The sequence below is a fragment of the Lissotriton vulgaris genome, chromosome 8 (genome assembly GCF_964263255.1).
Source record: "Lissotriton vulgaris chromosome 8, aLisVul1.2, whole genome shotgun sequence".
Lineage (NCBI taxonomy): Eukaryota > Metazoa > Chordata > Amphibia > Caudata > Salamandridae > Lissotriton > Lissotriton vulgaris.
This window is the reverse complement of record NC_141696.1, coordinates 555074006-555099746: the sequence shown is the minus strand read 5'-3', so window position 1 is coordinate 555099746 and position 25741 is coordinate 555074006. Positions and strand designations below refer to the sequence as shown.

General features: G+C 45.4%; 1 protein-coding gene across 1 annotated transcript in view; it reads right to left on the bottom strand.

Annotated features, from left to right (window-relative positions):
- Positions 1–25741, bottom strand: part of NALCN (sodium leak channel, non-selective) — a 2672759-nt gene that overhangs the window by 3767 nt on the left and 2643251 nt on the right. Inside the window, exons 39-41 of the mRNA XM_086934370.1 lie at positions 18668–18825; positions 11691–11841; positions 6364–6513 (exon numbers count right to left, since the gene is read on the bottom strand). Coding sequence (XP_086790496.1) covers positions 6364–6513; positions 11691–11841; positions 18668–18825 — 459 coding nt within the window. The remainder of the gene's footprint in view (positions 1–6363; positions 6514–11690; positions 11842–18667; positions 18826–25741) is intronic.

Sequence of the window (25741 nt, the reverse complement as noted above, 5' to 3'; positions counted from 1 at the left end):
ATGGATCATTACATATATGCTGCTCATGTGGTTGCAATTGAGAGCAGCACGCCATAAATGGGATAAAATATCCACACAATATATTATAAGTATAATAAAAGTCAACAAGGAGTATCGTGACTGTTAGATTTGGGGGTCTCTAGTTGGCACAGGTAGGTACTTGTGACAAATAGGGACCCTTGCCTCTAGTCAGGGTAAGGGGGTACACTCCTAAAATAACTCCTTCTCACCCCATTGGTAGATTGGCACGAGCAGACAGGCTTATTTCAGAGGCAGTGTGGAAAGCATTTGTGAACACATACAACACATTAAGTGACAACACCACAGATTGCCACCACACAGGTTTTATATCAAAAATAAGTTTTCTTGATATAGACTTATCACAAGACCACAAACAACAAAAATCCACAATGCTATACTTAAGATGGTAGTTTTAGCTTAGTTCTCTTTAGTTCTTAAAATGCGACACTTTGAGTCAATGTACCTTAAGATGCGACACGCAGGGCAACAAAAGTGTTGCAACGATGGAAATGCGGTATAGAAATAAAGATGGCGCTTTCTCCTTGATGCAACACGCTTCCCGGTGAGGCGTTGGCGTCTGTGGCGACGTTGACCCTTTCCCCCGGCGATGCGAGATGCTTGACACGATGTGAGCCGTGATAGGTTCTGCAACACGCTTCCCAGTGATGCGGCGGCATCTGTGGCGACGCCGATCCCCTCTCCTGGCGATGCGAGTTGCTTCCACAATGATGCGAGCCGCGACAGGCCCTGCGACACTCTTCCCGGTGATGTGGCGGCGTCTGCAGTGACGTCTATCCTCTTCTTCGGCGATGAGCCGCGACAGGCCCTGCGACACTCTTCTTGGAGATGCTGCGGCGTCTGATGTGACATCGATCCTCTACTCCTGGAACACGCTCCCCGGTGATGTGGCGGCGTCTGGGACAATGTCGATCCTCTCCTCCGGCGATGCGGGGCAATATGTGCTGCGAAGCGACAGCGGCAGTTCTGCGACACGTTTCTCGATCTTGAGTCGCGCTTCCAGCTCCTTGCAACACACAAGTCCCCAAAAAGTCCAACACAACTGTAGGCACTTCAGGAGATCTCTTGAGGAGCTGGTGGGTGAAGTCTGTTGTCCCGGAGACTTCAGTAGGAGGCAAGCTCTGTCCAAGCCCTTGGAGATCCTTACACAAGTTGATGAAAGTACACAAACAGTTCCTCTCTCCTTTCTTTGGCAGTCAGGCAACCACTGCAGGCCAATCCCCCAAGCAGCACTTCAGCTTAGGGATAGTCTCTCCTCAGTTTCTTCAGGTTCCTGTCCTCAGCAAAGGTTTCTTCTTGCAGTCCAAAAGTGATCTAATTTTTTGGGATCTGGGTCTCAATATTTATACCTGAAAATCCTTTGTTCTCCGAGGGCAGAGGGGCCTTTTCCCAGTCCAAACCACTCTGTTGACATGACTCATTCTTTCCTTTCACAGTGCTGGGCAAAAAATCAGACGCCCCACAGGAGGTGGAGCCAGCATTGTGGAGGGAAAGCACAGCCTGGAGCACTTTGTTGACATGATTCCTTCTCTCCTTTCACAGTGCAGGGCAGAGACATCAGACGCACCAAAGTGGGTGAAGCCAGCACTGTGGGGGCCAGGCAAAGTTCTATTCAGGTCCCAGGTGCAACTCCTCCCTCCCATCTAGATGCAGATCTCTCTATTCACCACTGGGCTGACTCATTCTGTCTACTGGAATCCCCCAGCCCTGTCACTCACACTCCAGACAAGGAATACACAACCTAGCAGAGGCACGCCTGGATAGTTAGACAGGAAAATACTTACTTTCTAAAAGTGGTATTTTCAAGAACAGAATGTTAAAAGCAACTTCACTAAAAGATGTATTTTATCATTCTGAGTTCAGGCATACTAAACTCGAATTTTTACCATGTTCCCTGAGTCAGTTAGGATTATAAGATGTAATAATCTAACAGCCCATTCTGGACCAAGGAAAACAGGTAGCTTTGCAATTGTGAAAAACGAAAATGGCTGTAATTCACTATTAGGACATGTCACACACACCAGGGCATTACCTGCCTTATACTTACAATGCACCCTGCCCTTGGGCCTTCCATTGGGGTGTCTGACATGAAGAAAAGGGAAGGTTTAGGGACTGGCAAGTGGGTGCACTTGCCCAGTCAGCATGGCAGTACCAGACTCATGTACTCATGTGTGTTTGGCCAGCTGTCTCTGGCTGACCAAAACACACATGCGCACTTAGGATTTCTCCCGCCCAGCTGCAGCGAGCAGCCGGACTGGAGAAACCCCACAGACTACCTAGCCTGAGCAGAGCGTCTTTCTAGCCTACTCATGCCAACCCTCGTACTGCTCTGGCACATGGGGATTGGGTGAGAGTCTGTCCCAGGGGCTGCTGTGACCCAGGAAGAGGAGAAGCGGCGCGATGCCGGAGGCAGTCAGCGGCTAAAGGTAAGGGTTTTTTTAGTTAATATTTCTACCCCTCCCCCTGCGCAAGACACCTCCTCAACCCACTCTCCCTCCACCCGCCTCACCAACCTTTATTTGTGGTGCCCGCCACTGGTTCCTTATGAAGGTCACAGAACTCTGTGTTGACTAGCAACATATTTTTAGGCAAGATAAAAGAATATTTAATTATTTTTTTATACTTGATTACTTCATCATCCACACACCATCATCCTCCTCCCCAAAACATACTTTTATATCAATGATCTCTTGCTCCTGACAAAAGATATCTCCAAATTGAAGATAATGTGTTTAAGGAACACAGGTTGGAGGGTCCCAGGACAGGCAGGGGACACTAGGCCCCAGTTGTAACAGCTGGGTTCTTTTGCCACTGTTGTCCTGGGACACCTACACTGCAGAACCAAATGAACAAACATTTACAAAAATGGCAGGTGAAGCGATGACGACAGCCTCAAAAGTGCCACTCAATCAGCAGGATTTCACACTAAAGGTATATCCCACAGGTCAGTCAACCCCTTATATGTACTCCGGAACCTATGCACTGGAGCAACCTCCAACGGTCTGCACACCAGCAAGTCCTCAAACGCAAAACACTATGCCCCCCACGATATATAGAGATTTACTGCTAATATTGTTACATTATGCAGTGTATGATTCTTTCTTCTACTTTTGTGTATTTCTTTCTTCTACTTATGCAAAGCAATACAGGATTTAATAACAAAGATCCATGTATCCTAGAACTATAAGCGAATGTCAGATTTGAAGAAACTTTTTGAAAATTAAGTGAAATGCTTCTTGAGTCATGAATTTCCAGACCCAGGAGACCATGGGCTCGATTTAGAGCTTGACAGGCAGAGTAAAGGCAATCATTGTGGCGGCGGACATTACGTCTGCTACCCTGCCTTTACTCCACCCACTAAATTTAGAGTTCACCACTGGCCGAGCAATGAACTCTCTGGGTTTGTATGAAACACTGTTAGAGCGGTTCATACAATGTCATTTAAAAGTTTGATGTCTGTCCTTCATTGTCGGTGATCACTTATACCAAATCTGCCCCAAAGTGGGAGTTTGTCTTTTGGAAAAGAAAGGAAAACAATGGCATCAAAACCATGGTAGTTTTTTTCTCATGGTTTAGAGGTCATTTATAAAATTGTTTATACCGTCCCTCCTTCACGGCCAGGATATTCCTTACGGTGACAAAAATTCATCAGTCATCAACTCTAAAAATAGGCTGGACTGTCAGATAGCTTACCTCTGATGACCCAGACTCTCTTGGGTCATCATCAGAGGAAGGCTTACGTGATGGAGTGAATTTTACATCATCAGCGTACACCTGGGGACCCGCTCAACTCAAAATAGGGCAAGTGGATTGAGAGATTGGGGAAGAGGTTACTACATTGCGATCTCTACCAATATCTAAATTGGGGCTTTTGGCTGTTAAGATAAAGAATGAGATAAGACTTCTGTCTTCTACTCTCCTGGCAGCCCGCTAAAGCTCATTTGCATCTTTCCCAATACGCATTTTTTTCCGAGCGACACTGGAGCTTATGTGGCAATCCTTCGCTTCTCTCCCGCCCATGTCAGGTCCTTTGATACAGTTGCTACTGGAAATCTTTTTATGTAGTTTTTTTTATTATTATCAGGCACAATCTTCATCTTTTCTTTTTTGCAGAGTGTTTCTAGTTATATGTGGGTGTCCCAGCCCCTTGTGAGGGGCACTCACACATGTTATTATAGACCACGTGGGAGCACAAAACTCCCTGCCTGCTGGCCAAGTTTTTCCTGATGACCTGCTGCCAGGGCAAGAGCAATCCTTTATTCTCTCTCCTGCCCGCCTCACGTCAGATGGGATAGGGGAAAGCTGCTGATCCCCATGGCCATGCGTCCCTCTAGACAAGAACATGGGGATCAGCAGGTTCATGGGTGTGCCTCTGTATACAGGCAAAGTTGTTTGGCACTGGTCCTTCCAGTTCCACAAGTCCAGAGTTTCTCCTCACTGGAAACACATGCTCCTGTATGTAGGGTCCAGCCGTCCTTATTGCCTGCAGGTTTAAATGATTCCCAGAGTTCTACCCTTGTGCTCGCATTTAAAAGAGGCTATGATGGTGGCGCAGACAGACATGTATTTTCTCACCTCCATCTCAGAATCCATGCATGCATCCTTTCTTAGCCACACCTGACAGGGTGTTGGCTCAGAACCACTCTTGGGGGCTGTTGGGAGAGCTGGATAGACAGTCTGAGCCACATTCCTGCATGCAGCTTTTATGGCATCTACAGACAAGATGGTGGCTGCTGCAAGACAGAGGTAGGCCACATGGGGAGACCTCACTGCAGACAGACCGAAGTGCTTTCTGCTCCTTGGAATCAGCGAGACCTACAGGGAACTTGAACAGCTTGGCCGACTGAGAGGCTCAGTTGCCACATGACTCCATGCGGGTGGTAGCAAGGCCTGAGGTGGGGTCATCATGCAGCACCCTGCTGATTGAGATGATAGGGCCTTAGGCATTGGATGGGGTGGAATGTAGCCCAGGTGAGATGAATGACAGGAAGATGGTGGCCCTAGTCTGTCGGTACTGGAACAGCTCTGGTGAGATGGTCTCAGGGCACCCAGAGTGGGAATTGATATTCGTGTGTCCCCTGCGGGAAGCAATCCCCGAGCTCCATAATGTGGGTGGATGGTAAGGTGTCTCACACTGATGGTGTTTGGGAAGGGCTACTCCTGAATTCCCAGATAAAAAGCCTAAGAAGTGCCCCCTGGCTATGTGAACTGATTTTGGACAATAGTTGTGATCCAACAGAGCCTATGCATTTGAATAGGTTGTTTGCTCCTTGATTGTGAAAGGGATGTGTGCCTGGTGTACCATCCGAAGACCCCTACAAGAAAACTGTAGTGCGTGTGGCTGGATAAATTACTGCTGAAAAGAGCAATTTTAAAGGCCTATGTCTGTACCTGGAGTCCACTTCAAAATTGCAAATAGCCTATGTTTGGGAACACCTGGGAGTGGATATGGCAGACACACCTGACCTCAATATGTCCTTTATTGAGGCGGAGAATGTTTAAGCTGGAATTGAAGCAATATCTGAAAAGTATCTTTAAGAAGAGACTATAGGACCTTTGCTCATACGCTCCTTCAAAATTGTAGAGCTATGTCAAGATGTAGACTCTGTGGGATCTAAGCTTCTGGAGATCGAGAGCAGAGCTGATCTAGTGGAGGCTTTTAAGATACAAATGGATTGATTTTCTGATGTTTCTCTTCCGCCTTCTCTCTTCCAGCTTCCCTACTTCTGACTTTGTTTCTCAGGCACACTGAGACTTTTTCAATGTGCCCCAAAAATACACATTTAGAACAAAATAAAGTAAATAAAATAAAATTAAATAATATAAAATAAATTAAAACAAAGGAAAGGAAAGGAAAATGAAATAATATACATTTTATTCTGCTATCTTTCCTCTAACTTCACTACCCACTGCCCATCATGAACACAAAGTACTAAATTTGCAGAATGGAAATACAGCTTTTGTAGACTTCGTAACATGCACTGCGTCAATGGACAGCTCAATGTTAACTCACATGTGAGCCCATCTTTAATGTTTTTTGCACTTTGCTCCTGAGGAGGGCATTTTTGTATTCTACAAAATATTATACTATTAAATGCATTTCAAGAAACACTTTTGTTTTGGATTCTGCAATAAAAAATTCACAGCATTTTCAAAATATTCACTAAAATCCAGCAGTATTTCTAGTTTAGTTGAGTTTAATAAAATCAAGACCTAAATTGATGGTGTTGTTTGCTCTTTTAAGAAAATGAAAATATGCACAAGTAAGTATACACAAGAATTTCCAATCGGCAATAGATACAAAAGAAATAGCCCAGACCATACCTCTGGCTGCATACTGCTGTCTTGGTTGTTACTGCTCATATCATCACTTGGCTGCGTTGTCTCAATGCTTGGCGGATTCAAGAATCGACTCAATTCCTGTTGTTGACTCTCTCGAAGGCTGTGTATTATGCTGCAGGACTGTTGTTGTTTCTAAAAGTAAAGGGTGTCTTTTTAATTGCAAATGATTATTAATACTACCTGCAAGTATAATTTTTCCTGACAACTCCGTTCACATATAACAATGTGGATCTAATCAAAATGAAAATTTTTAAAGATGGCGACTCTCCTTATTGACGCAGTCCAGAATTTAATTTCCATACACTACATTTTCATCAGTCAGTTCATTTATTAACATTTTCAAGGCCATCAACATAAATTTCTGCTGCTTCTGCTCCTGAAACATAAAACTGATCATTGAATATGTTCTAGAATCAGCTACTCCAAACCACCCTATGTCTGCTGTAATCATCTTTTGAAAATGATGAGACAGGTTATTTGGAGCCTGTTAAAGGCTTTGAATACCCTATCTCAATTTACTCTGACTAACAAGCCAGAAACTAGCCAGGTTTGTGTGAAACCATCAACCTTGCGATCTATTGCCGCAACTTCGGGTACTTCTGAAATGTAGGGGTGGGTGGAATGCGGGGAATTTGACCGCTGTTACATAAGAACTGCGAGATTCTGTGAACGGGCGTAATTATGCTTGTTGTGGTTTTAGGCTGTGTTTTAGCACCGGTAGCACGGTCTGCACTGAAAAATCAGTGCAAACAGTACCATGCAGTGTGCCAGAGGGCACAGCTACTCAAGTTGCAGTCCGAGAAGGTTTTCTACTCGAGCAGCAGACTTCTGACCGCAAACGGTCACAGCAGCCTGTGAACGCCCATGTTAGAAAAATCTCACCAGATGTTATCCTAGTGACTTGAAATCATGCTAAGGGATGCCAAATCTTGCTCACCTTGCCAACTTACCATTCTGGAGCCTCGCCTGAGAAAAATTACGCCACACTGTGATTGGTGAAATTACGCCTGTTCTGCGGGTGGACTGTAATATTTCGCCCGACCCTACATGCAGTTTAACACTAAAAGGGTTTCCTTTGAATGCAATATTATACGGTTCATGTAAAGTATTGTAGATATGAAGCTGCTGGAGTGGCAGAGGCACCACCTTAGCCTACACGTGGTAGTCCACCTCCCACACTTAACCTTCCAATGCATTTCTAGTAAGAAATATTTTATGAAAGTGTCCCGGTGGACTTGGTGGGAGTACTGGTATGAAAAATGTGATGTCGGGTAGGCCTCCTACAGATGGCAGCCCACTGTGCATTTTTTTTAGTTCTACGGGAATAAAGCCCCATTCTCGAGGTTTTTATTCAAGCAGAACAGGCTATTTTCTCCACGGCCAGGGAGCCATTGATGATTTTTTCTGCTCTGCTGGGATCTCACCTGCTCAGTGCCTAAAGAAACACAATCTGTTTTGATGGCCACTAAGTATCAGTATGTGGGGGCTGGGTATATTACTGTTTCATGTGCTATAATGCTTGGCTGTACTATGACTATGTTTTGCCTTCCTCTACTTTCTATCCGGTGCTGACACCATGGAAGTGTACTTATAGAAGATGGAGGCAACAAGCTGTTGGTGTTGCTGCAGGAAGTACTACTGGCAGCTGTCATTACAGAAGAACTTCTGGAACAGTAGCATTTGGAATAGGCAGCATATGCAGGTCTGTGGATTGGGAAATAGATAATAGACTCAGTGTAAATGAGGAGAGTATTGGGACTTGTGACACTCACCAATGATAGCATCCGCTGGAAGGCCCAATGAGGTGGAGGAGGCGATGGGGTCACACTTAGCCTAGGGAGGTGAGTCAGGGAAGATGGTGATGAGCACCGGCAATGAAGAAGGGACACTGAGTCTAAGGAGAGAAGGCAGGGAAAGAGGTGGCTGGGCACAGCCCCTGTTTGCAGGTGGACCTGCTACAAGGAATGTACAACAATAAAGCATTTAGAGGAATGTGCTGTCTTGGTATTAGGTGAAGTCAGCTCTAATTGAAGACCCCAAGCTCACACAGTGTATGCTACAGGAAAATTAATTTCTCTGCCACTTTCACAGAGTTGCACCGCACAGGCTTTCTCTGACTCCATTACACTGGCCATAGTACTGGGAAGTGCAATAGCACCCTCTGACTCCCATTTCTCCCACAGCGGCTTCTAAGACCCAGGCAGCATATTAGCAAGAACCTCGATTAAATTATCGCCATTTTAGGGACAGGAAACTGCCGCTAAAACGACGATATTGAGCTTGCTAATATGCGCTATAGAGTTCCAATAGAATTCTATTGGAATTCTATAACGCATATTAGCAAGCCCATTATCGCTAAAACAGCGATAATTTAAATTAGGTTCTTGCTAATATGGCCTCTAGTCTCTTTCAGATCCAAAATATTCCCAGCTCCTTCTGAGCACTGGCAACCAACCACTGAATCATCGATGCTACAAGTAACTGTTACAACTCCCTCTGAAGCCAAATACCCCAACAAAAGCCTCTGAGCCCTCATTTCATACCCACTCTACTTCCTTTTGGGAGAAGGTGGGCAGTGCCTTGCCACTCACTTCCAAGCACTTTATAGTCAATTTACACACTCACATGAGAAAGAAATCATGGATAGCATGGCTTAGCACCATTTCTTGCCATATTGAGTCAATGTTTAGTAAATCTAGGCCTAAATCAGAAGTTAAAATTTCCAACCTGGTTGAACCTGGTTTCTGTATCTAACACACACCCCATTGCGGCTGGCTTGAACTTGCTCCTAGGTACTGGTCAAGTGCAACGATGTGACCGCAGTTGGCGCTTCACACATTTTGGCACTATTTATATATTTCAACTTTAAAAAATCATAATTACGGTTTCACTTATTGGATTTTTGTAATTTGGGTGCCATTATATTTATTGAAATGTCCTCTGTTTTTTGTGCTGTGTTCTGCTTTGTGCCTAAGCAGCCCTGGGGTTGAGCTCAGGTTAATTTAGTGACTCCAGTGGTTCATCCTGACAAGGATTGTGGTCATTAGTTGAGGTGGGTACTCACTGCCGTAAACTAATACCCCCATTTCGTACAAACAGTCTATTATGTGAAACAACAGGAGAGGAGGGTAAACTGTGGGAAGACCTATATATTACATTTAATCTAATAAATAAGGTCACTTGGTCTGGTAACTGGTGTTAAATTGTACCTGATGTCTGCACCTTTTGCGTTATCAGTATACTGCAGCGTCACAGGATTTTATGCTGCAAGGAGAGGGAATCGGGTTTGACTCACATGGGGGTCACTCTCCAGTGAATGATTTGGCCTGCTGCTTCACCTTGGTAGTGCTGTACTCCTGTGTGGTAATGTCTGAAACTTTCATACTCTGGTTGCTGTGACAGACTGCTTTTGTTCTGCTTTTCAAGCTGGTACCCCATTCTTTCTCATGGTGCTTCTGGAGGGCCCTCCTACCTCTACACTGTACTCATACACAGAACAGGAGAACCACACAGTCATCAACAGTGTAAACTTTACATGCGTGCACACGGATAATACAGGCAGCAGGCATGCATGTTTCTCACTGTCTCAATATCTCTCTCTCTCTCTCTCTCTCTCTCTCTCTCTTCCCTCAATCTCACTAGAGATCCAGTGCAGACAATAGAAGAGCAAGCATCCCTCTGACAGCTAAAATTCCATGCTACTAGCAGACGGCTTGTGAGTGCCGGAATAGGGGGAGAAATGTTAAGCTTTCAAGTTTTGTAGGTCATGTGTGGGATTGTCCAATCATATTTTGTGAGAAATCAATTTTGGTACGTCCCATGCACTTCTGATGTCCTGGTTCTCCATTTTACAGACCCTCAAACTGGAGAACAAGTTCCCCTTTCGCATCTGTATCTCAAGGCACCGAGGCAGAGAAGTCCAAGGTTGATTCAAGAAGATGCTATAGGCTTCAAACTCAGAAATCATCAACTACAATACACGTAAAATGAGATATCATGCAAGTAAGGGCCATCATGACAGCCCCTGTCATTGTAGGAAAAATATGACGGATGGTCCCATCAGAGATGACAGTGGGCCATAACACTTTTCAAAGGTTTTGTTTTTTCAGCAACAAACTGCCAAAGCTGGAATTTGTATTTGAAAAACAAACAAAACAATTTCCTCCGTGCTCTGGGACCTCTCTCAGGGTGTGGGGGTCATTATTATTTTTTTCATGTTCTTTGCTGTCAGGTTTTTCCTGGTGGTGATGGACAGAAAAAAAATACTTTACACTATCCATCCAAAATAGGGTGGATGGTGTAAAGTCCTTCATCTGATGGCTCCTATTCCATTGGGCCATCGGAGGAAGTATTCCATCGGCAAAGTCCGCAGGGGTCTGTTGACGGAATACTTATGGTCCGCCCAGTGGCTGCTTCTGCCATTCGTTAGTGGTGGGACGGGGAGATAATACAAACAAAATGGAACATAATTAAAATAAATAAAATGGCACTTACCTGCTGCTATGACGGATGCCGACTTGCTCCAGTTTGATGATCATCAACTCCAGTTTTACAGTGCACAGGCACCCAGATTCCAATCCCAGTTCTTCTTCCATTCTGGGAATACTATTCTCAGCATGAGAGAAGTGATGGGATTGATCTGACCAGCCTGGTTTGCCACACAGACAGTAACTGGGAGACTGTGGCGTTTCTCAAACCCGACTGTGCAACACACGGCTGTGTTGGTGAAGCCTAAGTGCGCATGACGGTTTGGCTGGCCTGAGACGGTCGACCAGACTGTCATGCGCACTTAAACATGCCCAACACAACTCCCCCTGGCATGCCTGTCACAGGGGATTGCCTGGCCCCCGCCTGGCTGAAGACTTAGGCAAAAATAAAATGATAATAACATACTTTTATTATCATTTTATTTTTCAGTTTTAGCTGTTTTGGCCATTATGGAGAAGCCACCCCTGGGCCCGCCTGGCTATAATCGAGGCAGACGGACTGATGGTTTGGAAGACATGGTCCTCTGTCATGTTTTTGACACAGTACCTTGTCCACCAAACTCTAAATCATGCCTATAATCTCTGTTACCTTTATGAATATATTGAAATTTAGCTTGGTACATGACGACTCACAAATTAACCCCTTACATGCGGCCGCGATTCCCCTGGTGTGCTGTACACAACACGAACAGGGGCGGGCCGTGACGAATCCCAGCCGTCATCAGCACACGAGCCCCATAGTGCATGACGGCTGGGGTTCGTCATCAGCATGGAAGGGGTTAATGTCTAAATTCTGTAGAAATCAGTTTTAAAAAAACTTACTGCTCGGATACGTTTCAAGCACTTTTTCAGCCACATTCGTATTGTTTGTTTCGCCACCTCTTCTTCTATTGTGTATTCCAGCTGTTCTCTGGCAAGGAGTTCTTCCAGCTGAAGGCTTTTCCGAATATCAACTGAGCGATATGAAAGCATGCTGTAAGGAAGATGTTGGGAGAGAGGTGAGAATATTTTGCAGTGTTAAGGCAAGCACAGGAACTGAAACATTAAATCCTGCCAGTGAAGTTGTGCGAAGTAAAAGAAATTACAACTTTGTGAAATTGAGAAGTTTGGCATTCTCATATAACTTTACCCAAAATTTCCAACTAATAAACAGATTTATTTATAGGATTTTGGAGTAGAGTAGCGAAGCAAGGCACCTTGCTGAGCTACCCTAAGCCAGGATTTGCCCTTGCAGGTGAGAGCAGTGGGGCTGTGTGGCCGAGTTGGGGGGATTTGACAGATGACCACAAGGGGAAATTAAATAAATAATTAATTTTCTCTTGTCGTCGTCTGTCGGAATCCCTCCCCACTGCTCTTACCTGCACAGGCCGCGGCTGCCCTACACCAAAATGAAAGGGCAGAAATGCACCATATTTAAACAATACAGTGCATTTCTGTCCTTTCTCCCTGTGCTGGTGTACTGTTTCGGCAGCCTATTGCCAACCAAGGCTCCGGTGCAAGGGAGCCTCCATTGCATGCAAGATTGTTTTTGTGCAGGAAGGGGCCTTCCTGCATAAAAACAATCCTAAGAGGCGTTTTCCTCTGTCCATGTGTGCTGCAGAATGCTGCACACGTGGAAAGAAGAAAAACAAGGAGAAATAAACAGATTTGGTGCTTCCCAAGGTTTGCATCCTTCTGTAAATCTGAGGCAGCGTCAATTTCCATGGATGATGCGAGGGAAACCCCACTGCAACACCCATGGAATTCCACCCAGGTGCAGAGTAAGGTGACTGTACTAAGTGAAGAAGTCCAAATCCTCCCCCGGCCTCCCTCTGCTCAGCCTCTCATCTTCAACTCACACTCTCACCAAGCCCACACACCAACATTCTGTGACATCATACAGCATTCTCCAGTCATTCAGGCTGAACAGAAGAGAGATTATTGGTGTAAAGAGAGAAGACAAGAAATGACACTATAACATATCCTCTTTCTTTACATCAACAAAAGAAAAATAAACAGAAGACTATGAAACAGAGTAAAAGATAGCAAGGAGTACTATCTTATTGGTGTAAAGAAAGAAGACAAGATGGTACACTATAACAGTGACGCAGCAATTTGCGCTGTGTCACCTTACTGATGATTTATGAGCCCACTCAAAGCCACGCAGGGTGGCTTTGCGTTGCTTCATAAATGGAAATGAGAGCGTTGTACCACGCATCCACATTACATGGTGCAAAAGTGATGCAGGGCTCTCATAAATGAACCCCAAAGTTTTTGCAGTAGAATTATTCTTCCCCAAATTTCATATTTTAAGGGTTGCTCTCCTACAAAAGAACATTTTGTAGCGGTATTTACTTAGCTTTTTTCAAACTTCACTCTAGGGGGCAGATTTTTTAAAACATCATGCAATGCAGTGCAGCCCCCAGCTGCATTGCCCAACAGGGAGGGAGGAGGAGAGTGCCATATCTTCAGAGATATGGCCCTCTCCTCCCCTATCCCTTGTGCCTGCACTGATTCCAGCTGCCGTGCGTCATGCACACACCTTAGCGCCGCAGAGCTAGGATGTGTGCATGAGTGTAGCATAGGTTTTGTACAGGAAGGGTACCCTTCATGTACAAAATACTATGCTAGGCACAATGCAAAGCTTTTCCCACTTTGCATATGGGCTGCAAAGTGCAGCACGCATGGAAAGTGGGAAAAAGCACGGAGACATTAATTAATTCCTCCTGTTAGTACCTCCTCTGAAGGGGCGTTAACTTTTGGTGCAAAACCATGTTTATAAATCTTTGTAAATATGGTTTTGCGTCAAAAGGCATAGGCGGTAGCATGGCAGCGCTCATGTACCACCAATGTAACGCCTCCTCGGCGCAAAGTAACGCTAAGCAGTTACAGGGTACTTTCCAGTGCAAAAAAAGTTTTACGCTGGAAAGAAAATTGCGCTGGTTTGCGTCACTTTTGCGTGGCGCTAAACCAGCGCAAAAGGTATGAAAATGTCCCCCTAGGTTTGTCAAGTTCACTAATTGGTGCAAGTTTAAAAAAAATTTCACTAAGGTGGCAAGTTCCCACCACACCAGCTTTGAACTCACTTTTTTTTTTTTAAATGAATGCTGGGAGGCAAATTTCACCTTTGCTAACTTTGCACTGCCCTATTGAGGCTCATTGTTGTTAGTGAATATGATTACATTTATCTTTTTAAAATTAATTGCTATTAGAGAATCACTAAGGACAGCCAGTTCCAGCTCTAAAAGAAAATACTGTTCGTAAGGTCTAATTTGGTGTTGTTTTATATGTCTGAAACCTTCACAATTGCAACATATAGACCCTGATTGCGAGTTGGGTAGAACATAGTAACCGTTTGGAATATCGAGCAGCCAATTCTGAGATGATATTTTGTTTTCCATGGTGTGGGAGAATCAGACTTGATATTTATGGTTGGTAATTCAAGTCAGAAAAATAGCATGAGGATTTGGCAGCAGCCAGGCCTCCTTTCTCAATTTTGCCCTCATTATAATGTCAGTCGGACCAACATCTAGCTATGCAGGGGCACAGAGACTGACCGCTGCTTTTCTGACAGGCTGAAGGAGCCCATCATGACAGCGATTGGAAAAATACCCTACAATGGGGCGGTGCCTGCTCAGGCACCTCCGTAGGGATTACGATTTCCCTTTCAGGCAGCCTTTCAATGGTGGTCCAACCGTCAAACACGGACTTTGGGTGCCACTAGCAGGGCCCATGACCCTCCAAAGCCTCCGATAAGAGAGGTGTCCCCCAAACATCCATTCCCGCTTGCCAGGCACCACATGGTACCTGGCCCATGGTGCATGGATGTGTGTAAACACCCATTTTTCTAATGGGGGTTGTGCATCAGCCTTTTTCCAGCCGCTACACAAGCTGTAATGGAGAAATGGATGTTTACGATCGCCTCATGGGCGGTCGCATCCAAATTTGTCAGATGGAACCGCAGACTACTAGTCGATCGGTTTCCATTCCGACACGATGCCGGTCGGAATCGGTCACCGGCATCATAATTAGGACCTTTATTCTGAAAGGGGGAAGCGTACAATGCTCCCTGTGCCAGACAGTACCTTTGCTTCACTCCCCTGCCCCCTACACCCTATTCCCTCAGCCCCACAACCCTCTTCTTCCCGCCCACCCCACTCAGAGGTCCTTGCGTACAATTACCAATGTTTGTATGGAACACAATGGGTTTGGGAATTCAGTGGGGTGTTATGAAAGAAAAATCAGTGCCACGCGGTAATGTCCCATTCCATGTGATTTCATTTGTAACTGAATGGCATTTGGGGTAGATTTATCAATCTTTTAATGGTAAATTTGCATATAAGTGTACAGTTCCCCCAAGACTGTCCAGCTCGTAATCAGTGCCATAGAAGCCATTGGCAGCAATAAAATGAATTTTTGGAGCACACAATAAAAATGTTGTATTGAGAAATCCTACTCAAGCAGCAACCACAATCTCTGTCAGGGTGAAACAAGCAAATCCCACATTAACCTGTGCTTAACACTCCGGTAGTTTGGCATAAAAACAGTCAAGCTTAATTTAGTGGTTATGTGTAAAGTATTTATGCAGCACTTCAAACAGTTATAAAGTGAACACACAACACAAGAAAAATCACACGACAATTAGGAAAACTAAGTGAAATGCAATAAATTCTTTGAGACCAAAATGACAAAAATTCTATCAGAAGAACCGGAGATATGTAATTTACAAGTTTTAAGTAAAAATAGTGCCTAGAAGCACAAAGTGCCAACTGTGGTTATCTGCTTGCGCCAGACTGGGACAAAATCACAAGTTTAGGCTGACCACAATGGAGCATGGGTCAGATACAGGGACCAAGATAGGCCCACAGAAAAAAGTACCTTAAATCCTGGTTTTGGAAGTGTTGTGAAATCCTGTGTTAAGGATGCATAACACAGCGGTGGTTCTGAGGAAGCTGCTGTGCAGGGATGTAAAGCCCTCCATCGTCATTGAGGAAGATGTGGACTAGGGGCTTGCAATGCGAAGTCCGGCATCAAGAATGTGCCGAGCAGCCTTATTTCCAATTAAGCTGCGGTGCTGCGATACGGGGTCCCACGTCATCGTCAAGGATGCGGTCAACATGGGGCTTGCAATACAAAGGCCTGTGTCGAGGATGCATAATGCAGTGGCAGTCCCAAGGAGCCTGTGGGCTGGCACATGAGGTCCTGTGTCATGGATGCATTGTGCTCCAGTGTTTTTGAACTGGAGCAGTGAGAAGATGCATTGTGCTGCATTGGTTCTACAAAGAAGACCAAAGCTGGGCTGGCAGAGCACCTTGAAGACCACTTCCAAGGGCCCAAGACTGGAATAGGACCTTTTGAGGGGTAGGACTTGTAGCAGACAGAGTCCAGGTGCTGAGTTCAAGGAGGTTGAAGCTTTTTCTGCGCCTGAGGCTCTGATCAGGAGGCCAACCAGCCCTTGGAGTCACTCTGGTGATCCTGGGTTCAAGCTACAGGTCCAGTCCATTTCACCCAGGCAGCAGGACATCAAGGCAGCAGGAAAACAGAGTAGCAGTCCTTCCTGCAGAGCAGCACAGCAGTCCTTCTGAGTCTTCCACAGGTCCAAAGGTGTACTGAAGAGTTGGATCTGAGGGTCCATTATTCATACCTGATGTCCACTTTAAAGTAGACTAAAGTTCTGTAGATTTCATCCCCTAAAGGTGTTTTGTATTTCCTGCCTCCTTGTCCCAGCTGGTCTGAGGTCACACAAGACGAGTGTCAAACTCTTTGTGATTGTGCTCAGGCAGAGCCTTTGTGATGTGCAAGTGTGGTAGAAGACAGTTCCTCCCCCTCATCAAGTCAGAGCCCATCCTACCAACATCTGTTTCCCCTTTGTCTCACTGTATGTGCGCAATACACAAAGACCAACTGACAGCTACACCTAGTCATATGACCCAGGATACAGGCTACAGACACCAAATGGGTAGGACAAGAAAATGCAAACTTTCTAAAAGTGTCATTTTTAGATTTCTTAGTTTACCATTAAGATGGTTTTAAATTACTATTCTTAATACACCAAACTCAACATTCACATCTGCTTATCACTTATGAAATTTATTAAGGTAACCCAATGTTATCCTATTGGAAAGGTAGGCCTTGCTGGAATTAATAATGAATTTAAGAGTTTTTCACTACCAGGACATGTAAAAGTTAAAAGTACATGTCTAACGTTTTAAAAACATTGCACCTTGCCCTATGGGCTGCTTAGGGCCCATTTAGGAGTGACTTATATGTATTAAAAATTAAGGTTTAGGCCTGGCAAAAGATTATATTTTACCTGTTTGAAATGGCAGTTTAAAACTGCACAGCAGGAGGCAATGGCAGGACTGAGACATGTTTAAAAGATACTTAAGTGGGTGGCACAAAAAGTGCTGCAGGCCCACTGGTAGCACTTAATTTACAGGTCCTGGGTACATGTAGTACCGCTTTACTAAGGACTTACAAGTAAATTATATGTACCACTTGGGTGTAAGCCAATTTTACCATATTAAAAGCGAGAGCACACACACTGTAGCAGTGGTACAGAGCACAGAGTCCTGAAAACCAACAAAAACATGTTTAGAAAAAGAGGGTAGAGGCAAAAAAGTTTGGAGATGACCCTGCAGAAAGGTCCAGACCAACAAGAGTCTTTATATATTTGTTTACCATATAAAGACTTATCCAATGCATTCCAGAAGAAAACTAAAGCTTCACTCATTTTTAAATATCAAATGAGTTTTTCACAACTGAAATAGCTATAACAAGAAATGGTATCAAACTAACGTTTTTGACCAAGCCGCTAGTTGTCCTCTTGGCACATCACTTGCATGATGCAACATAGAGGGGCCAAATCATACATTGAAAGCACTGTCTCAGTTGTGCCACGGCACAACCATAACTCGATTTGACACATCTTCCCATTACTACAGTGCACTTAGCACAAACTGGATTATTATGCCCAATTATGCTAAAAAATGTTCTGTCCTCAGCTCCATGACTGGTTGCACCAACGCTCAAAGGAGAGCGTTTGTGAAAGACAGAGTGTGATTCTTCCTTGTAAGTCACTGGATTTCCCTCATAGGTGTGTAGTGTGTTACTGCACCATCCTCTCAGGGATGACTCCAGGGTCCCTTAACCCCTTCGCAGCGGGGGCAATTCACCCGCTGTGCTGAGGGCGGGGGGGCGCGCACAGTGCCCCTGTGCTCATGACGAGCTCAGCACAGGGGCATCAGCTCATGACCATACCCGTTTCCGTGGAACGTTCAGCACAGCAGTGGAATTATCCCCGCGTGTGAGCGTTCCACGGCTAATGACGAGCTCAGCTCGTCATGAGCACACGAGCACTGTGCCTCATGATTAGCTGAGCTCGTCATGAGAATAAGAGGTGTTAAAACAATTGAATTCATATTTTGAGCTGCCTGACAAACTATATAATTAAAAGTCACCAATGGGTGGAAACGTCTTGGCACCCCTGCCATCCTAGATCAATATATTGTAAGACTTCAGTCAGCACCTGACAGTCGTCAAATGCCCCTCTCTTGTACCACCTTCAATGTCACCTTGATCATTTGTCAATGTTTGCGTGCCTGAAACTCACCAGTATGATAAATATTTGTCTTGATATATGACGTGAGATTATACATTTATTTATGTTAAATACATGGAAATCAGCCAGATGCCAAAATGTAAGCCTAACGTCTTTCTACTTACTGGATTCATTGATTAGTTTGTACATTTGCTACGTGAAGGAATACCAGATTATGTACTGGTAACGTCACTACACAACACACACTTTCACTACATACCTGAGAACATCATGAAACGTAACATCACCACCACTGTGTAATCTCTCCATTTCATAGCACATGTGTTTGAACAACAGTTTGTCTTTATCAAGGTCCACCTCCAATCTCCCACGGAGCAGCCTCAAGAGAAACTTTACGCGGAACGTAGGAATAACACCCTGAAAAAAATCGATATAGGTCTTCTTAAATATTATACATTTAGATAATTCTAAATTAACTATTTGGTTATGAAAGGTGAAGTCACACTTCAAATCTCAAAGGAACTGATCAAGCAAACCCATTATTGGTGAAAATTGTGAATAGACTCATCCAGCAACAGAACAGCCACTGTAATTGTATATGGAATGTGAACATAATAGCGAGTAAATAAGCCAGCAGTTGCTGATGATCCACTCTTTGCCACCCCAAAAAGGAGGCAGAGTGGGTTTTGCACAGAAAAAACACACATTGGTTGATCACAGAGGAAATTGAACAGATCAACTGAGAAACTATCCAAAGTTTCAAAATAACACAAACACTGTCTTGACCTAACCATCAACTACTCCTATAAAGTACAATTTCATCACACAGGTGACCGCCTGCCGATGAGACATTTAAGTTTAACTCACTACGGCCATCAAAGGAAGAGTTATGGGTCAGGTGAAGCCTGTTTGAAGAGATGAGGTTTGCTGTATCAACTGAAAAGCCATGGACATACCATCTAGCCCATGAGGTTTTTTAGACGTGGGCATGAATTGGGTGCTGAGCACAAAGCATGAGAGGGAACATATCTCTCGAAATGTTTTTGAAGTAAAGGTGGACCTTCAGGCTAGAAGACTTTGGCCCATATTTATAATAATGTTGTGTGGCCCTTGCACCAAGCAAGGGGGTGCAAGGACAACGCAACACTAAAGTCAGATTTATCAAGTCAAGCGAGGCCACCGTGCATAGCCCTGCATGCCTTCATGAATCTGGGGAAGCGTAAGGCAGTGCAAATCTCTACCTTGCTTTACTTAGCCCCAGGAAGGCATTCCATGGGTAGAGAGTGGGTGCCTGTTGTACTGCTGCTTGCTCCATGTATCCACCCATGGATTTTGGTGCATTCGCAGATTTAGCATGAGTGGTAGACCTGGGAATGCTGTCTTCTACTTGTTTTTTTCCCCAATTCCCCTGCTTTCCCTTTGCTTTTCCCCTCGTTTTTTGAGTGCCTTCTCCTTGCTTTTCCCTCATTTTCACTGTTTACTTCTTGCTTCGTCCTCTGTTTTTTGAGGGCCTTCTCCTTGCTTTTCTCTAATTTCCCCTGCTTAATCTTTGCTTTTCTCCCAATTTATGAGTGCTTTCTCTTTGCCTTTCCCTCATTTTCACTGTCCCCTCTTTGGCTTTTCTCCCATTTTTTGAATGCCTTCTGCTTCCTTATCCCTTGTTTTCCATGCTTTTTCCATGCTTTTCCCTCCATTTTGAGTGCCTTCTTCTTGCCTTTCCCTCATTTTCACAGCTTTCTCCTTGTTTTTCCTCCATTTTCTCAGAGTGTCTTCTCCTTGCTTTTCCCTCGTTTTCATTGCTTTTCTACCTGTTTTCCCCCTTTTTTGAGTGCCTTCTCCTTGCTTTTCCCTCGTTTTCATTGGGTTTCTCCCTGTTTTTCTCTCACTGCCCTCCTGCCGATTTTCCCACCTCCTGGATAGCCCCACCCACCGCCTCCCAGCACCCCTCCCTGCTCCCAGTACCTACTTAACGGAGGCCATAGTGCGGCTGCGCTGCTGGCGTGCCAATGGCACACAAAAGGCAACCTGGTCGTGCCTGGACCACGCCCAGCACCAGGAACCCTGGGGCTCCTGCCACCCAAAAGATACTCCGCCACTGAGCTCTGAACCTTGGACTTCGATCACTGTAACATCAACTGCAGCCTCACATCTCCTTGATCAATATTAGGACCCCTCGCTTGCCACCTTTGCCTCTTCACCAGCAGCTCAGACCCTCCCACCCTCATGGAAACCATCATCACACCCACCTCAACAACCACGACTGCCCCGGAATGGTAAACATCGTTTACCACACATGCGATACAATGCATGCCATTACAACGCTGTCATTACAACCACAACATTGTTACATCGAATATCATTACAACGCAAATCGGAACAACGACTTGCTGTAGGAGGCAGAAAGTGTTGGATTTAAAATCCAACACCTTCCCTACTGTTACACAGACTGGAGTTGGAAAAGTAAATCATGCTACTCCAAAATCCAGCGCCCCCCTAACAGTAAGTTGCTGTTCCGACTTGCGTTGTAATGGTTTGTGATGTAACAAGACGGTCGTTGTAATAACCACGTTTTAATGGCATGCGTTGGAAATGCATACGATGTAATGTGGCCTATACCCCTGGAATTATTCCACTGCCTCCTGCTCAATTCCCGATCACTCTGCAGACACACCACCATACTCTGGGAAATCATCATCATCCTCACCCCAGCGTTATGTTCATCTCAGAGTCTAAGCTCAACCCCTCCTCCACCCCGGATATCGCCATTGATACTCCTAATGACCTCAAGAAAGGACATCAAGAACACAACAACAAACAAGGAGAGGCACCGCCATCATCCACAAAAGAACCATCTGTTGCATCACCACCTAAGGTGACAGCACACCATTTATGGAGCACCTCAATTTCAACAGGCGGGAGAACGACCATCAGAGGCACCCTCGCCTACAGACTCCCAGGAGCAAGCCCTGGCTTCTGCAATGCCATTCCCAAATCCTTAGCCCCACTTGCCATCAACTCCAAGCATTACATCTTCCTCTGTGACCTCAACTTCCACCTCAATGACCCCAAAGACACAAACACTCCAAACTCCTAGAAAGCACGAGCAACATCGGCCTCACCCAACTGGTCACCAACCCCACACACAGCGCAGGACCCCATCTTCACCGCCAGCGACAGAGTCAAGTTCACTCTGGTCACCGAGCTTACCTGGGCTGACCACGCCATTGTCTACTTTACAACCGAATAAACCTCATGTACCACTACCAAGCCTCACAACTCTTCCCACCACAGCTGGAACAAAGAGACAGAGTTCCAATGGACAGACACCCTCAACACCACCCATCCCGCCTCCACAACCAACCTGGAACCAGCCTTCGAGAACTTTTCTTCCTTGATCACCAAATGCACCAACAGAGTGGCCCCTTTCAAGCCCACCAAGACCAATATTTCCACCAAACAAGCTAGCTGGTATACACCAGGAATTAGGACCATGAGCAGTGACTGCAAACACATATAAAGACAATGTCACATCAGCAAAGATCCCACAGACAGAGCCACCCTCAAGTCAGCCCTCAACAAATAACATCAACACCTGAAAGACACGAAAAGATGTGCCCAGGTGGACTGCATTGAAGCCAGCTCCAATGCCAGATAGAAGCTCTTCAACATCATCAGAGATTTCCCCTGCCCTTCAGGCATAGAGAACACCATTCAGCATTCCCAGGAATTCCTCAACACCCTGTCTGACTACTTCCACAACAAGATATCCATCATCTACAGCCACTTGAAATACCAACCCACTGACTTGTACAGCCTCCTCACACCAACTGACCCCGTGCACAACCAACCTCTCACCGCATTGAAACCGCTCACCACTCAGATCACCACAGCCATCATGAACTCCATCCACTCTGGAGCACCCATGTACCACCATCCCCTTCACCTCTCAATCCTCGGGAGCAAGGAATTCCTCTGCAAATTCACCTCTATTCTCAATGCATCCATCACCACAGCCTCCTTTCTCAATCAATGGAAACACCAGAGGGCAGACCCCCTCCTCAAAAAACCTTCCACCAAAACTAGCAAACTCAATAACTATGGTCCCTTCTCTCTCCTCCCCTTCAGCGCCAAAGTTCTCGAGAAGGCCATCAACTACCAACTCACTGAACACCTGGAGAACAACAATACGCTGGACACCACCCAAACCGGCTTTCACACCAACCACAGCACCAAGACCGCCTTGATCACCGCCAACGATGACATCAGATCCCTCCTGAACTGTGGAGAGACAGTGGCCCTGATCCTCCTCGACCTTTCAGAAGCCTTTGACATCGTATCTCACCACACACTCAGCCACATCGGGATCCAGGGAGACACCCTCAAATGTATTGCATCCTACGTCACAAGATGAACCTAAAAAATCCATCTATCACCCATTGCTTTAGAACCCAAGAGCAACATCTGTAGCATCCCTCAAGGCTCATCCATCAGCCCCATCCTGTTCAACACGTACATGATGCCCCTGGCCGACATAGTCGGAACACACAGCCTCAACATCATATTCTACGCAGGCGATACAAGCTCATCCTCTCACTCTAGGAAAACCCCTCCACCAGTAGGACTAACTTCCATGACTGCATGACGAGCATCGCCGACTGGATGAAAACTAACTGCCTGAAGCTCAACACAGAGAATTCAAAAGTGGTGAAATTTGGGAACATCACCTCCCCATGGAAAGACACCTGGTGGCCCTCCAAATTCTGACCCCCACCAACATAAACAGACTACGCCTGTCATCTTGGCATCATCATAGACAGCAAACTCACCATGAACTGCCAGATCACCAAGTCTCCTCCGTCTTCTTCCACATCTCTGCATGCTCCAAAAGTTCTTCAGATGGCTCCCAGTCAACACCAGGAAAGCCATCACTCAAGCCCTAGTCACCAGCTGACTGGACTACGGCAACGTGCTCTATGCAAAACTCACCACCCAGCTTCTGAACAGACTCCAGGTGATACAGAACTCAGCTACCAGACTCATCCTCGGCCTCCCCAAACAGGCCCACATCATCCCCACCTCAGGAACCTCCAGTGCCTCTCTGTCCACAAAAGATAGCAATTAAAGATGTTGACACACACCAACAAGGCCCTCCAAGACCAGCGCCCAGTATACATCAACCACTGCCTGAACTTCCACCAACCCTTTAGACACCTGCGCTCCACATCCCTCATTCTTGCTCATACTCTCCACCTCTGCTGAACCAACAGTGGGGGACACTTCTTCTCCTACCTTGCCATCAAATCCTGGAAAGATCTCCCCTGCACCTCTGAACAGCATCCTCTCTCCCTGAATTCAGAAAATGATCCAAGACCTGGCTCTTTGACTGATCCCAGCAAGAACCCAGTGCCTGGATACACTCAAGGGTGGTTTGTCACACTCAACAAATCCAAGTTGATTAATTGAATGATTTGGTCACATGACTCAAATCCTGCCAACTAACAAAATATGCTTCTTGTAGGAGTTTAATTTCAGATTACTGGCTCACATTTATCTATAAATTTCTGGATGACCAGTGCAAAATCCTACCTTTTTAGTGGGTTGTGCCTCAGAATAATGTAAGTATCATTTGCATATTTGTAAAACTGAGTGTTCCATGATTTAAGCAGTTCAATCAGAGGTAAAACAAGAGTGGAAAGAGAAATGCATCCTATGAAATGCCAAAAATAGTTGAACAATCTGGCATCTACGCACTTAGCCTTCACAGCCTGAGAATCTGGGAAAAACAAATCAATCAAGAGCGTAATGTTCTTTACACTATACTGAGCCAACCTCAGGTGTAAAGTGGTATGGTTGATGGTGTTGAAGGCCCTGGACAAATTTAGCTCTGGCACTGCTACCATCTGCCAATGGGCATAATTGCTGTAGTAATGGCTGCTTTGCTACAAGGAGAACAAAGATCAGCCTGGTGGTAATCAAGGATTATATTATCCTTAATATCGGTTATTGGAAATTGGATTACTGGTTGATGGGGGTGAAACCCTACTCAAGTAGCAACCACAGTCTTTGTCAGGGTGAAACATTAGCAAACCTCTAATTAACCTGTGCTTAACCTTCTGGTAGTTTTCCACAAAGCAGTCAGGCTTGACTTAGAGGCAATCTCTAAAGTATTTATGCAGCACCAATCAGTAATAAAGTAAAAACACAACACGAGAAAAATCCCACACCAATTTAGAAAAATAAATTCAAATGTAATTATTATTTGAGACCAATATTACAAAAATCCAATCGATAGAACCAGAAATATGTAATTTTAAAGATTTAAGTGAAAATAATGTCTAGAAGCACAAAGCCCTAACTGTGGTTATCTGGTCGCGCTAGACCAGGACAAATTCACAAGTTCACGCTGACCACGATGGAGACCAGGCCGGATATATAGGCCTGCTGAACAAAGTACCTTAAATCCTGGTTGCAGAGTGTTGTAAGTTCCTGCATTGAGGATGCATCATGCAGCAGCGGTTCTTAGGAGCCGCGAGGCTGCGATGTGGGGTTCCACGTTGTCATCAAGGATGCTGTTGATGAGGGACTTGTGGAACGTTCTGAGTTTAGGCACTGAGGGTGCAACATGTAGCAGCAGTTCTGAGGAGCAGCAAGGCTGCGATGCGAGGTCCTGCGTTGCCTTCAAGAATACTGCTGATGAGGAACTTACGATGAGAACTCCTGTGTCAAAGATGCATCGTGCACTGGCAGCTCCGAAGAAGCTGCAGGACCGCAAGGCAGAATCCTGCGTTGCCATTGAGGATCCCTCCGACAAGAGTCTTGGAATGCATAGGCCTGCATTGAGGGTGCATTGTGCAACTGTGGCTCCGAGGAGATAGCGGCATGCTACACAAGGTCCTCTGTTGGGGATGCATTGAACAGCATCAGTTCTGACGCGGAACTGCAATGAGATGTGTTTTGCTGTGTCGATTCTGTTCACAGGATCACAGCTGGGCTGCCAGAGCACCTTTAGGCCCTTTTCCAAGGCTCCAGGTCTGGGATGGTACCACATGGGGACAAGACTCACACCAGACTGAGCACAGGTGCTGGGTTTAAGATGGTTGAGGCCTTTTCTGTCTCTGAGGATCTGATCAGGAGGCCAGCTAACTAGCCCTCCGAGTCACCCTTGTGGTCCAGGGTTCATGATGTGGGTCCAGTCCTTTCACTCAGGCAGCAAGGCGTCAGGGCAGTAGAGTAGCAAGGCAGCAGGGTAGCAGTCCTTCTTGCAGGAGAGCAGCACAACGGTCTTTCTGAGTCTTCCACAAGTCCAGAGGTGTACTGAAGAGTTGGTTCTGAT